This window comes from Nannobrachium achirus, assembly GCF_963921795.1.
Source record: "Nannobrachium achirus genome assembly, chromosome: 15".
In the NCBI taxonomy this organism is placed as follows: Eukaryota; Metazoa; Chordata; class Actinopteri; order Myctophiformes; family Myctophidae; genus Nannobrachium; species Nannobrachium achirus.
The window spans coordinates 23,896,835-23,911,451 of NC_137822.1; the positions used below are offsets into that span (position 1 = coordinate 23,896,835).

The 14,617-nt window shown below is 42.8% G+C and overlaps 2 protein-coding genes across 2 annotated transcripts; one reads left to right on the forward strand and one right to left on the reverse strand.

Moving 5' to 3' along the window:
• Positions 1 to 132: 132 nt before the first annotated feature.
• kiaa1958 (KIAA1958 ortholog) lies at positions 133 to 10,324 on the forward strand. Its single transcript, XM_080742752.1, has 6 exons — positions 133 to 260; positions 1,323 to 1,634; positions 2,372 to 2,915; positions 5,084 to 5,263; positions 5,797 to 5,988; positions 7,005 to 10,324. The coding sequence occupies exons 2-6, from the start codon at positions 1,344 to 1,346 to the stop codon at positions 7,310 to 7,312; spliced, it is 1,515 nt and encodes a 504-aa protein (XP_080598878.1). The 5' UTR covers positions 133 to 260; positions 1,323 to 1,343; the 3' UTR covers positions 7,313 to 10,324.
• A 578-nt stretch (positions 10,325 to 10,902) lies between these two features.
• On the reverse strand, positions 10,903 to 14,535 carry inip (ints3 and nabp interacting protein). Its single transcript, XM_080742983.1, has 4 exons — positions 14,305 to 14,535; positions 13,132 to 13,231; positions 12,140 to 12,227; positions 10,903 to 11,521 (listed from the first exon to the last, which is right to left on the reverse strand). The coding sequence occupies exons 1-4, from the start codon at positions 14,321 to 14,323 to the stop codon at positions 11,414 to 11,416; spliced, it is 315 nt and encodes a 104-aa protein (XP_080599109.1). The 5' UTR covers positions 14,324 to 14,535; the 3' UTR covers positions 10,903 to 11,413.
• Positions 14,536 to 14,617: the final 82 nt, after the last annotated feature.

A 14,617-nucleotide genomic window follows, 5' to 3' on the forward strand; every position in this document is an offset into this window, starting at 1 on the left:
ACTATTAACAAGCGCACCGCAGCGTTTTTCCTACTCCTCCAGACCAACTGGCGGCAGTAATAAAACACTGACGCCGTGCGCCCAACGACAATAAACACACGCTATAAAGAATAATCATAAAACTGCTTCCTTGATCTGTATGTTTGGGTCAAAACCATGAATCAAATACAAACATAGGATCATCACTTTAAAAAACACCGATCGGTGCGAGCGACATGACCGCCCATGACTGCACGGGAGTCCCTCCGGTAACGTCAACGGTAAACATTACTGTCTGTGATACACAGCAACGTACAGTAACGTTGTTGTAACGCTTTGTTGTGGGGGTCCCTCCTCGCGTGCTTATTGTTTAGAATGATGATGACATCTGTCCGGAGAAAGTAGAATTCATCTCAGCGTGTCTGTTCGTGTGACATATGTGTTGTTTTGCAAACAGATTTCTGTTGCAAAACATGTGAAAAATGAAGTGCAGAAAGTCAAGTGGCGCGTGTGTGTGTGCATGTGCGTGTGTTGCGTGCGTGCTTGCGTGCGTGCGTCCTTGTTTGTGTGTAGCCTTTTGTCATTCAGGAAAATAAAGTTCTACTGTTGTTGAATGGGTTGGAGTGTTATTGTTATTGTGCAGCAGTAAATACAATTGATTTGCTCAAATACACACAGCAGGTTTCGCATAGGTAAACTATGAATTATATTGCAAATAGTAGAGATGGGCCTATATAAATTATTAATGACATGCTTATATTATTGTCAGCCTTGTATGCTGGTGGTGTTGTTTGGTTCATTGTGCCAGACAGTCCCAGTGCACTGCACAATAGGCTATATGCATCGCAAAAGACAACAATGGGCGATATATCGGCAATAAGTTGCCCATATCGTTGCTTTTTGCTACACAAATAACAAGGAACCCATTAGCACTTTATTCACTGTTGCAACACTTCAAATATTGAATATGAAATGTGTACGGTAATATATCATTATATTGTGTCCATATGGAAATAATTGGCATAAATATCGAGATATGAAATTTGGTCCTATTATGCTGAATGAACATATTTTTCTATGAGGTGTTTATGAATGCTATATTACTTGAATGGCATATGTGAGTTCATTCCAGTACAGTGTACAAAGGGAACCAAATGATCGAGTTCATTTGTCAGAGTTAAGGGGAGACCATGGAATTTGAAAGTTTCAGAAACACTGGTCTATTCTGTGTGTGTGTGTGTGTGTGTGTGTGTGTGTGTGTGTGTGTGTGTGTGTGTGTGTGTGTGTGTGTGTGTGTGTGTGTGTGTGTGTGTGTGTGTGTGTGTGTCTCTCTCTCTCTCCAGGTGGAACTGATGTAACTGATAATGTCTGACCTGGTGCAGACGACCTCAGACAGTCTGTGTAAGTTGGTCCGATGGGCTCACAGTCACGGAACCATCTGCAACCTGATCCCTGGGCTGCAGCAGCATCACCATGGCAACGCCCTGACGCCAGAGTCCGCTCTCCATGGCAGCAGAGGCGCCGTGGCCGTGTGGGCGTGCGGCGCGGGCCACGCCTACCACTGGCCCCTGGGTTACCACGACAACGGCCCCGGAGGGTCGGCCGGCAACAGGCAAGGTCAAGAGAGGTTCGCGGGAGGTCGTTCGTCCTCTAAGGTAAAATTATGATTATATTTAGCAGATATACAAACTCTCAACGTGTCGCGTAGAGCTCTTGATCGGCTATTCTTGGGATTTGGTGTTTGGTGTGTAGAGGGATAAAATGAAGGGACCTAGTATAGAGTCAGTAGACCTCTGGGGGACACCACCAGTGTTTAAAGATGCAGTGCCATGATTCTTTACCCCCTAAAACATGATGATCAGGTATTATGATTATACTAGGAGGAAGAGTTTCTAAAAAAAAAAAGTGTACAGAAAGTGTTAAAATTGGGTTTTTATGTGGCCACACCCACCAGTTCATTAAGTATGCCTGGTTGTCTGGTGGCAGTGTTGGATGAATGGTAAAAGGGGAGGGGATGATTATATGATTATATGATGTCATTTAATCTGTGTTTTGGGCCTTTTCAGCTTTCAGGAAGTAACCAAAAATACACAGGGAAGACAAATCTGCACATTATAACCACACCTGGGGGTCTATTAGAGTTATGTCAACTCCATAGACACATACAAAACAGAAGAAGTACAAAACTATGGCACCACCTCTTTAATGTCAAAGATCTAGGCCAGATGTAGGCCATCTTTGCTTCCCCCCTGAAGCTTGTGAACCTGGGCGTACAACAAACTTTGGACAAAGGGAGATGTTGGAGCTCTCAGAAAAAAGAAAATAATAATAATAATAATAATAATAATAATGTTCAAACCTCTCTTGTCCCCTCCCCTCCTCTCCTCTCCAGGCTACAGCCAGAGGGTCATGTGACCTGTCCTGCAGCGAACCAGCATCAGAAGGAGAGGAGTTCAACAACCGACTGTTTGACATCGGCGGCTGCGATTCGTCTGCCACGGACGAGGACGTCGACTACGAGCCCCGCCCTTCTTCCAGGAAGCGAGGTGGGGTGGTGGCGGGACCCGCAGGCTCAGGAGGAGGAACGGGGAAGAAGATCAAACAGGAAATGGTGTCGGCGGAGGATTATTACCCCGCCGCTAACATGGGCACCAGTGGACTCTCGGATCCAGACCCTGCCATCCCTGCGCACAGTGCACAGACTAACTCTCTGTCCTCACACACACACACCCCGTCGCCCCACAAGCCCCTGATGCACTACCAGCAGACCGAAACCCAAACACTTGACCGCCCCGTGGAGAAGGTAGAGGGTCTTGGGTGTGAGGGATTAATGGACCCAGAGATGGAGCTGCAGGGTGGAAGCAGCTGCGGCACAGGGCCCACTGAGCAGGCCCCAGGGCAGAGCTCTGCCACAGAGATCACAGACCAGATGGCAGGTATGGCTTGGTACCTGTATTGGGATATACTGTAAGTAGTTACAGTACGTTTATACAAGTTCATCAAGCCCACATGGTTTGGGACTGCTGGCTTCCACCCATCACCCCTGTGGGCCAGGGTGATGGGTGGATGCTAATGTAGGTGTTGCCTAGCTCTGGTCCATAGCGTTAGTGGAGTTCTCCCAAACGCTATGTTTCGCCTACCTCAGGTTCAGGTTCAGGTTCAGGTTTATTAGTCAAATGCATATCCATACAGGTATAGACATACAATGAAATGCTTGTGCCAGGAGCACTCTCAGCCTTATTACACACAAAAAACAAGACAGCAACAGGTCACCCAGGACAGCCCAAAAACAACAAAACAACCATACAGTGTAACAGTGTACAGTTTAAAAACTGTGTATATTGCACATGACTACCTACGTCTCGCTTCCATCTCTTCGTTAAGCATCCTGATTGCTTGAGCATAAAAACTATTACTGAAACGGGTGGTGTGAGATTTGATGCTCTGGTAACGTTTTTTGGATGGGAGGAGATAGAACAGGGAATGGGCGGGATGACAGCTGTCCTTTAAGATGTTCTCTGTCTTTTTCTTACAGCGTGTGTTATAGATTGTGTGTAGCTGTGGTAATTCTGTGCCAATGATTTTGGCAGCTCTCTTCACAATTCTCTGTAACTGTGTACTGTCTTGAACAGTCACGTTACCAAACCACACTGTGATGCATCCTGTCAAAACACTTTCTATGGTACAGCGATAGAAATTAACAAGAGCCTTGGTGCTCAGGCCAAATCTCCTGAGGCGCCTCAGAAAGTACAATCGCTGCTGCGCTTTCTTAAGGATGCCTTCGCTGTTTTGAGACAATGTGAGTGAGTTTGTTATGTGAACACCCAGGAATTTGAAACTGTCCACTATGTCTACAGGTGAACCATTTATGGTTAAGGGACTGTGATTGACTTTAGACTTCCTAAAGTCAACGATGATCTCTTTTGTTTTACTAACATTTAGAGAGAGATTGTTATTCTGGCACCATAGGGTTAGCTCTTCAATTTCCCTCCTATAGGCCCTCTCATCATCGTTGGATATTAGTCCTATAACCGTGGTGTCATCTGCAAATTTGAGAATAGAATTATTGCCACACCTGGCAACACAATCATACCTGACGGAGACACTCTGGTTGAAGACTGTTTTTACGAAACAGCGCTTCCACGTCGCAGAGATGAATAACACCCAATGTGACTAATGCTCTGTTAATGTGGTCCTCTGACCTGCTCGGCAGTAGTGAGTTGGCGCCGTGATGGCGACGACAAATAGTACAAAACTAGAAGAAATGGAGTCTCCATCTGGTGGAATATTTTTCATTTCGCCCTATAAATGTATTTTAAGCGTGTGGTGGGGGGGCCAGACTGCGTCCACTAACTAGAGTAAGCTTTCAACTGTCCACTGATACCTTTGGTTTGGTGAGGGGCGAAACAGTTTTTGGTATTTTCGGACCAGACGAGCAGGTTTTCCGGTTTTGACAAGAAGGTGCGAAGGTAGACGAACATAGCGTTAAGGAGAACTCCACTAACACTATGGACCAGAACTAGGTGTGGTGGGTGGGGGCTAGATGTGTTGCAATGCACCTGTACCACCTCCGAGATGGCAAGTGAAGAGGTTGTTGGGTGGGTGGGTAGGGTTGGTTGCAATCCTTCCAGCTCTCTTCTTTGCCCAGGCGGTGTGCAGGTCGCTTATCGTTGGTACCTGACCACCAATGATCCTCTCTGAACGGACTAGACATTTCAGCCTGGACTTGTAGAGTGAGCAGGTGAGTGACGGAGGAGGTGGTGGTGGGTAGAAGTTCACCAGGATGGACTGCAAGATGTTCATGGGAGGAGCAGTGCTGTGCTTTCCTGATGATGGAGGTGATGTTCTTGTCCCACTTCAAGGTGTTGGTGTTGGGGGGAATGACTCCATCATGGCCATTTCCAAGATGGGGAAGGTGGCAGAAGTTGAGAACAGCATCCACACCATCTTGTTGATGTTGAGCTCAAGTTTAGATGGACGTCTTGTAAAATCCCACACTACTAGATATAGCCCATCTCTCTTGTGATTGTGACCTGCCCATCGGTGTGCGTTGTGCAAGAAAAGGTTGAAAAGCACTGCTCTGTGTATTTGCTCATATAAACAGGTACTGGAGAACAGTGTGAGGTGGAGCGTCTGAGGCTGCTGCTGCGCACTGAGCGAAGCCGCAATGTGCAGATGATAGAAACCATCTCCAGTCTGAAACAGGACAAGGAGTTACTGCAGAACGAACTCACCAAGAAAGCAGAGCTGATCTGTGACTTCCTACAGGATCAACTACGGCCAGGTAGAACTCACACTTCACTGTCATGTACAGTAGTTCACAGTGGAGCAGTGGTTCTCAAAGTTGGGTAACTTTGCTGGTTCCAGGGGGTGCACCAGCAACATTAGTTAATATAGCATCAAAATTGGTTTAACCATCACGCTATTTAAGTAATATGAACTTCATTTCATTGTAATTAAGATATTCAATAGAACATTTCAGATTTTTAATGCCACATTTAGCTACTATGTCCCTGAACTTCACATGAAACTGCTAGCCTACGAAAACTGATAGCAAGTCGGCAGCTTTTTCATGACCAGCGCAGCTGATTTCTTTGTTTGATGAGACCTGTTCCATAATGCTCAATATCACCACGGGTAGATAGCTATTTCAACCAATCAGATTGCTTCGTCGGAACTACCTGTTGTATAATTGAAAATAGCTGATAAATCTAAGCTCACAATGCCATGTCACAAATACAGTTTTAAGGACAACTACAGACACTTGTCTTATGAGTATAGAAGAAATATCTCCGATCCATCTTCACTCCGTTCCAGAAAAGAGGCGGCCTCAGTCCTCCAATCAGATGGAACCAGGAAGTTCCCACATGTCGTTTCCCGATGAGACGGCAGCGTTTGATTCGCCGGTGTTGTTTGACTCGTTTGAGGAGGTGGAGCTTCACCCTCTGGAGCGCCACAGGACGCTGAAGACCAAGAGGAGTCGGGAGGGAGAAAACACACGTGTCAGGAGTAAGAACTCATTGCATACACATATACGCCTGGACACACACACGCACGCACGCACGCACGCACGCACACACACACAGAGGTAAATTGATCATTATTATGTATTGTATCTCCATTTTGCAGCAAGTAAACTGAATACAATTGTACATATATTATGAGTTAATAATGAATATGCCTACATAGGCCTATTTAAGAGGTTATTTCAATCGCTAACCGTGCACATGTGTGCATGCCGTGCGCGTTCCAATGACAAAAAAACTCACGTCTGCTGGGTGAAGTACAGCAGTGTGCAAACACAGCAGACAGATTTGTGAACTTTTGTGACCGAAGAAGGATGTCCTCTGAAACATAACCACCCCTAAGGTCTATTAATCAAATGTGCACAAAGCATTTTGAATACATTAAAAAAACTACCTCTGTATTCTTAAATATTCACTTGTTTGCTATTTGCCTCACAGGTTTTATACCAATAACAGCTAAACCTTGAAATATTCCTCTTTGTTTCAAAAGCTTTATACCAAGTTATGTTATTCTATAACTAGATCTATAACTTCACAATTATCCTGTTTTTTGCAGGCAAATTTACATTTTCTATGCTACAGTATGTGACACAGCTCTATTTACACTCTCTTAATTATTTTTTATTTAAATTATTTTTGTACATATGTCATGATTAACAGTCATGATTTATGTTAATGTGTTGGTTTTGCAATGCAAACGTATGTTTTCTCAAGCCAATAAACCCCCTTTGAATTAAAAATTGTGTGAGGGAATAATCACAGTCAGTGTATCCTCAGCTAAAACCTAGACTGCACACCGCTGTACACTTTGTATTTGTCACAAACTGACAGGACAAGTGATGTCAAGGATATGACATCTGTCAAGACATGTTTATGACAGTGACGTCTCTCTTGACTGAGACCTCCAAGTAGGAAGTGCTTTTATAATTTATTTTATCATAATATTGTCTATGCTTTAATGCCCCAATCTCTCTCTCTGTCTCTCTCTCTCTCTCATAGTGAAGAACGTGGTCGGTGTGATCGCTCGCTACATGGCCGCGCTGCAGGAGTTTCGTCGCAGCGTCTCCATGAAGGTGGCCTTTGACCGCGTCGGCGTGGACAGGAACACCATATCGCGCACGGCGGCCATCGCCGAACTCAGCCTGGCGGCCCCCGAAGTGTTCCACGCCCTGGCGCCGTGGGACGAGAAGGAGGAGACACTGGCACACTACGCCCACCGCTGCCGACAGGCGATGGACGACAACATCAAAGCCAAGATCAAAACCATGAAGGCCAAAGGGGATCTGCTTCCCATCGTGTCAAAGTGATCAGCGTAACCGGTCCGAAGATCGCTGAGAATGATGAGGAAGTTCTGTCGCTGTCACCGCTTCCGTCGCAGACTTGAGTCCAATCATGCCCCTGTAACGTCTTATCCTATCCTCGAGTGATGCCACGTCATACCGGTACAGCTGATGACATCACGTCTTTACTTGATATATGGAGTTTATGTGGTACATACAGTATGTCCATATACTGTATGGTGTATACCATCTATGACGCCAGCTCGGAAAGTGTAAGCCTCTTCAACCCAATCCATATATGGGTATTTAAGACTGCTCCATATATGGGTATCTCAGCCTGTGACATGTACTGTATATGGGTATCTTGTATTATGGTCTGTATTATAGAGTCCCAGAGCTAACAGTTGGGTAGCTCCATCAGACAAAACAAACCAACCCTCTTCAACATTGCTGCCCCTGTGTGCTGTACCGTACATGTGACATCATTGTAACGTTACATGTGAGGTAATTGTTAGAATGTTACATGTGACTTCATTGGGACGTGTGAAGTCAGTGTAAGTGTGTGAATAGCACTTGGGTTCGAGCCCCACATCTCGGGTATATCATTGAATAACATACACTACCCTTTATTATACTAGTGTATAATAAAGGGTACTACTATACTAGTGTTATCAGAGTACTTAGTGCAATGTCAGGAGGCAAGGTTTTAGATGGTGCCCCATACATTGCAGCCATTGATTATTGTGTTCATACTCACACTGAAGTGACTGCTTGGCTTTATGTCATCAACATGTTATTTTTTACCTTAAAACAAACTTTTAAATGTGTTGTCCAATAACAAGTAATAAGCAGGCTAATAATAATAATATACAATAAGTGAGGCTGTTGCACAAAATACAACCGAACTGAAAACAAAACTGTGATTTAAATAGACCAGTACTAAAGACCCTAAATATAATAGGCCTATAGTAGGCCTGATGATAATGATATGACTGAATTCCCGGTGAACTTTATTTTTGAGTATATATCATGATCTTTTACAACCAATCAGAGGAATCTCCTGTCACATCAATCTCTCTCTCATGCATGCAGAGACGCACACAGAGAGGGAGAGAGTCTCTAGTCAGTAGTCGGAGTGCTTGAGGTTAGCCTAAGATGTCAAGCTCCATAATTGGGCAAAATTTGCAGACAAGCAGACACACAGTGTTGTGGAATTCATAGATAGAACTAGAAGCAGTGCTCTTCCGAGCACAGGTCTCCACCAGGCCGTGCGTCCTGGTGGTGCTACTGTATAATAGGCCAATGTAAAAAGGGTGGCATATGTTCTTCACCTTAGATCTTTCATGGCAATCGGACGCTGCATGCATGATTTCAAGCATTGTGTTCCAAAAATGTGTTTTGCTAAAGTCTACCTGCTGGTGGCGCTATAACAGGACAATGTTAAAAAGGTAGCATTTGTTCCTTGACCTAGTGGGAATATGTGTGGCAAATGTCACGGTAATCGCAAGCTGCGTTGATGATTTGAGGCATTTTGTTCAAAAACGGAGCAATCCTGCAAACTTTGGAAGCTAATATTAGCCAATCAGGATGGAATGTGAAATATCAGACGGATCGGACTTGATCACATGACTATAGAGATACTGTGTACCGATTTGCATGATTTTTGGATAAAATCTCAAGGAGTAATATCCAAAAATGTGTTTTACATAAGTCGGCCCAAAGGTGGCGCTATAAAAGGCTGATGTGAAAAATGCAGGGCAAAGGTTTATCCTTAGCCTCTAGGGAGTGCGCTTACAAAGTTTGAAACTGATCGGTGGAGTTATAGGTAAAACCACAAATCGGGCTGTTATAGCGCCACCATGAGGCTGATTAAAAAAAAATTAAGTGGCATTTCTTCCTCGGCCTAGTGGGAACGTGTGTGCGCGATTTCATGATAATTGCACTTTGCGTTTGTGATTTGAGGCATTTTTTTCAAAACGGCTCAATCCCACAAACTTTGGAAGCCAATCTTAGCCAATCAGGATGGAATATGCAAAATCGGACAGATCCGTGTCGATCACATGACTGTCGAGATATTGCCTACCGATTTGTAGGATTTTTGGACAAAATCTGTAAGAGTAGTGCACAGAAATGTGTTTAGCAAACATCGGCCACTAGTTGGTGCTAGAAAAGGCCCATTTGAAAACTTTAGGGCAGAGGTTCTAGATTGGCATCCAGGGAATGTGTGTGCTCACTTTGGCAGCGACCGGGCCAACGGCGACTGAGATTTGGCGCTCACAAACTGCGAGGACGCACGGACGGACGCACGGACGGACACACGGACGGAGGGGAAAACATACTCTCCCTCAGCCTTCGGCTGGTGGAGACAATAACTCTGTTTACATATAACATATTTACCGTACATGTATTTGACAAATAAAGGTCATGCATGCTTGCTTACAGACACACAACTGTACTTCTGTACCCTCTGTAACCTGACTCGAGAGAACAGAACAGATGGATATTGTGGTCATTAACATGCAAATACATCAGAATCTGATGTATTTGCAGATTAATAAGCGATTCAGTTATGCCTTTCCATGAACACAGTATTTATGTGCATTCTTATTTACTGTAGCTTCATTTGGTCTAAATTGTGAATCACATTTTCTGTGCACACTATGCAAATAGTTGTGTCTATCATTGTTACTCGTACTTCCTTTGCCGTGGAATGAGAGATTATCTCCTCTATTAGGAGGCAACGTGTTGTCATGGGTGATGGGTCCATCACATACACTCATACTGTAATGTACCTTAATGTAAATGTTAGAAATATTATGTTGGCCATCTTTGAGCCATTGTTGGTCACTGTGATTACGTTTGTACCCGAGGTGGCACTACCTGTGATTATGTCTCTACCACATAACTTCTCCGTTCTCCCCATGGTGATTGCATTTCTACCTGAAGTGATGGCGCTTCTCCATGGACTCTAGACCTAAAATGTAACCCAGAGTGGCAATCTGATTTCTGTGCGTATCAGACCAGCTCCACATGTGGTCTGGCAGAACCAATAAATTGTTGATCTTGTTTATACCACACCTTACATCATTTGGTCCCCATTAACTTCATGTTTTGAGTCCTTGTCTGTGTAAAATGAATGCTTTGCTTTACAAACACCGACAGCCAACACGACCAAGTTCAAAGAGTGGATGAAAGCTTAAGAGCATAACAAGTAAGTACAGATGAAATAGAGAGCATACAATGTAGGCATACAATTTGACTCTCCTATGGGGCCCTATGAAACTGGTTTGATGTTGAACACTCACCTCCCCTTCAGCATTCCTGGCCTTCATCTGTAGCACAGGATGGAAGCTGTTAAGTTGTGACTGGATGGATCTCATCTCTTAATTTTACAAGGCAGTAGAATCAGACTACAGTAGTAGTAGGGTAGATCAGAGGCTCCCAGAAACCTGTTTTAAGGCCGTTATGGTGTTTAGTTATGATTTCTTATTGTTGCCGTGGCCAACTAATGTCCTATGGGGTTTATTTTTAACTCACCCCGTGAGTGATACTGAAATAAAACACAGTAACTCAGCACAAATCAATTTATTATCATTTTGATCTAGGCTGATACAGAAAGAAAAAATAAATCACCAAAACATAAACATGTATATAAAACTTGGACTTGTACAAGAGCAGATCTCTCCTCTTAGATTTTGTCAAACAAAAAGTTTGTTGTCAAAGGTTCTTTAAACAAACAATTAGAAGAGGGTGCATTCGGAAACACACTCTGACCCACCGTCAGAGATACTTAATAACTAACTGACATTTTTCTTATTTTATGTATTCAGTTCATCCCATGTGTAAACATAATTATTACCGGTTTTCGTTACACGTAGAAGATACATGTTGAATACTGTTTTAATCTTTGAAAGGGGGATCTCAGAATATCAGAGAGCAGTCCAGCGCTCTTGGAGCATATTCTGAACGCACCCTCAAGACTCTACCGACTGTAGATTTCTGTGCGGGTGTGCGTCTAAGATTTCCCAGATTTAAACTAACAGAAATAATTAAATAAAATGTTACTCCCAGCCATCTCACAACTAACACTAATTTATGAAAGAGGAAAGAATTGTGTGTGTTTGTGTGTCAGGTGGTCACAGGGTCAGGCTCCAGGCGTGGAAGAACAGGCAGGATGAGGTTTCCGAATGAAGAGTCTTGTGTGATGAAGAATCCTGACGAGTGAGCGTGTGCATGCTGCAAGAAAACCCCACCACACAAACACACAATCATAAGTTACAGATACAAATGTACACGTTCAGTATGTGCGTCTTAAATATGTGAGTATAGGCATCAATTCTCAGCTTTGGCCGTATCCTCGTAAGAGTTTTTTTTCTTTTTTTTTCTAGCTGCCAGCGCCTGTCTAAAGGCCCAATCCTCTTCCCACAGCTTCAGCACTCTCTGCGTCTACCGTCGTTTGGTGCAGCGCTTTAAGGTGGGCTAGGCACTTCAAGCTCTCCAATAACTTTTATAGAGGAGGAACGCTGCTCTTTTGATCCCCCCGGCTGTGTCAGACAACCCGGTAACTAAAGACCCAATTTGAGTCGTTATCATAACAATGAGAAGGCCATGTTTACCATTCTTTCAGCTAAGCTATTTGAGCATAGCAGATGTGTGCAAGCGATATGGATGATATCCAAAGCGCCTCATAAAATGCTTTCTGTGTAACCACAGCCCAAAGGATGTTTCCACTTTGATATCAATGTACTGTACATATACTGTAGGTGTGTGAGTGTGAGTGTGAGTGTGAGTGTGTGTGTGTGTGTGTGTGTGTGTGTGTGTGTGTGTGTGTGTGTGTGTGTGTGTGTGTCTCACCTGTAAGGCAGTCTTCTGTTGAGCAGCAATGTGCTGCTGTTCTGCATTATCCCTGAACTCTTTCAGATTAGGTCTGGAGAGAGAGATACTAAGAGAGAACGAGCAGGAAGAGGACAATAATTAATTCATATTTCTCATAATGTCAGTGACATATATATATATATAAACAATATAAACATAATATAGTAGTACATTATTCTGATTGATCACCATTTGTTGAAAATATTGATCTGAAATATGATAGGAAACAAACACTGTGTGTTTGGCCTTTAGGCACTCTTACAATTCTAACCAAAGGATCAAATCACAGAACAAACAAAGCATTTATGGATTTCTTTTAACCTGATATGCATTCAGTCTTTAATTACTGGGCCATCCTATACAGTAATGTTGTCATGTTGAACTATTAACTGAACCACCCTACTCTGTAAGGTTGTCAATATATGAAATATACTGACTGGGCAGTTCTACACATCAAACACTTAAACAAACTATACATTGGACCTGAGTCAGGCCTGTACTTGGAGCACCTTTATCCGTCTACACCTAGGCCTGTCACAATTATTACATTATCGTCTAATCGCAATTATTTGACATAATCGCAATTATTTGACATAATCGCAATTATTTTGTCATAATCGTTTACATGTTGAAAAATCTTCATATATTTTAAAAAATAGCGGAAATAGCAGATCTATAAGCTCACAACGCATCGCGATGCAACGCATTGTGAGCTTGTAGATTGGCTATTTCCACTATCAATGTTCTTTTTTTTTTAAAGTATAAAGTTGTCAAATAATTATGTCAGTCATCATTTCTTTGTATATTTAGGTTATGTGCCATATCTGCCATGTGCAACTTCAAAGCCCACAAGCCAAACAGAAATGTAATTGTCAACGACAAAAGCACAATTAAATCGTTAATCGCAATTATTTGAGTGACAATTAATCCTCATGTAAAATGTGATAATGGTGACAGCCCTATAGCCCCACCTGGCTCCAGGGTTGTTCAGAGACTGACTGGACTGCAGCAGTCGTCTCTTCTCTTTGTCCAGTTCAGCCAGGATGGCCACGCGGGTCTTGTTCTGAAAAGCTACAGTGAGGAAAGAAATGTGTGGTTCCTGTGTAAATAAGCCGTAAAGCTCACTAGGATCTCCTTTTAGTTGACCTTAAAATGGACCAGTGATTTGTGGAGGAAATGTGTCAGGAAACTGTACCTTTTCCTATTGCAAACTTCTAATAAATTCTTCAATCAATCAATCAAAATCAATGAAGGAGGAGACATTGAAAATAGGGTGACCAATGGGAATCACTACATAAACATGTAATTACAGTCCATGAGTATGTGATCATATATGACTTGGCTGAATGTAATCCTTTGTGTTTTAAGACTGTGCCCTGTATGTCATGTAAAAAATAAAAAAATAATTGTGTAAAAGAACAGCAGTCAAGAAAAACTATCTGACATGAATCTCTTGTACCGAAAGATGTAGTAGGCCTATGGTCTCTGGACCATGTTTAAGAATAATACTTTAACCTGTCATTAGATCATGGTTTGACTACTAAGATGACATTCTGTCACTCTCAAACAACATTAAGCTACAGTAAGCTACAGTTATTATATTCAATTTTGACAGACAGAAAACAATAATGGAAATAAATACATAAAAAAAGCATTTTGGGGTCTGATAATCAAATGACTGACTGAACATTCTCATCCTGGCCTGGAGAATTGCAAAAATAATTTAAAAAGTGTAAAGGCAAGGCCAGTTTACTTGTTGGTTTGGATGTGCTTGTCCTTTTGTCACACGTTTGTTTTGTATAGTACATTTTGTGACAACAAGGAAATTCAACATGCTTTACTTTACACCAGGGGTCTTCATCGTTTTCAGGACAAGGACCTATGACAAGGACCCCTTAGTTGAGAGAGAGATGAAGGAGGGACCTCCACAACCTTGTCATAGCCATATGGTTTCATTGTTTGACAGTATTTTTGTTCTCAGAATCTAGTTAAGAATCTGGCTAAAAAGAAGATTGTCTTTTTTTCTTTCAATCACACAAAGATTAGGAGGACCCCCTGTAGTAACCTGGCTTGAGGGCCTCCTAGGGATCCCGGACCCCCTGTTGAAGACCCTTGCTTTACACCAACACATTATTAACACTGACCTGGAGGATTAGCAGCCATGATGAACCAATCAGATTCTATCCATACGGTTTCTCTCTCTTGAATCTAGATAAACGACGTTTCCCAGATGACGAGACAGATACCCGACTACGTTAGGGTGCTCTTGTTAATTCATAAAACCATAACGTTAACTTTACAACCAACAAACACAAACACACATATCTGTTCTCGTTAAAAAACTATATCCAGCACATTGTTTTCTTTTTCTTCCAGCTTCCGAGTGTAAAGTGGTGCATGCCCGGCAGAATCACAACATCCGGTTGTGGACTTCAAAGTAAAACACTACAGTGTGGC

Bases quoted from the DNA above. Each gene is read 5' to 3' on its own strand.
- inip (XM_080742983.1), bottom strand. The intron at 12,228-13,131 runs GTGGGGCTATAG...GTTCTCTCTTAG, and splicing joins CTGAACAACCCTGGAGCCAG to TATCTCTCTCTCCAGACCTA. The intron at 11,522-12,139 runs GTGAGACACACA...GTTTTCTTGCAG, and splicing joins AACAGAAGACTGCCTTACAG to CATGCACACGCTCACTCGTC.
- kiaa1958 (XM_080742752.1), top strand. From the start codon at position 1,344: ATGTCTGACCTGGTGCAGACGACCTCAGACAGTCTGTGTAAGTTGGTC. The intron at 2,916-5,083 runs GTATGGCTTGGT...TCATATAAACAG, and splicing joins GATCACAGACCAGATGGCAG to GTACTGGAGAACAGTGTGAG. The intron at 5,989-7,004 runs GTAAGAACTCAT...TCTCTCTCATAG, and splicing joins AGAAAACACACGTGTCAGGA to TGAAGAACGTGGTCGGTGTG.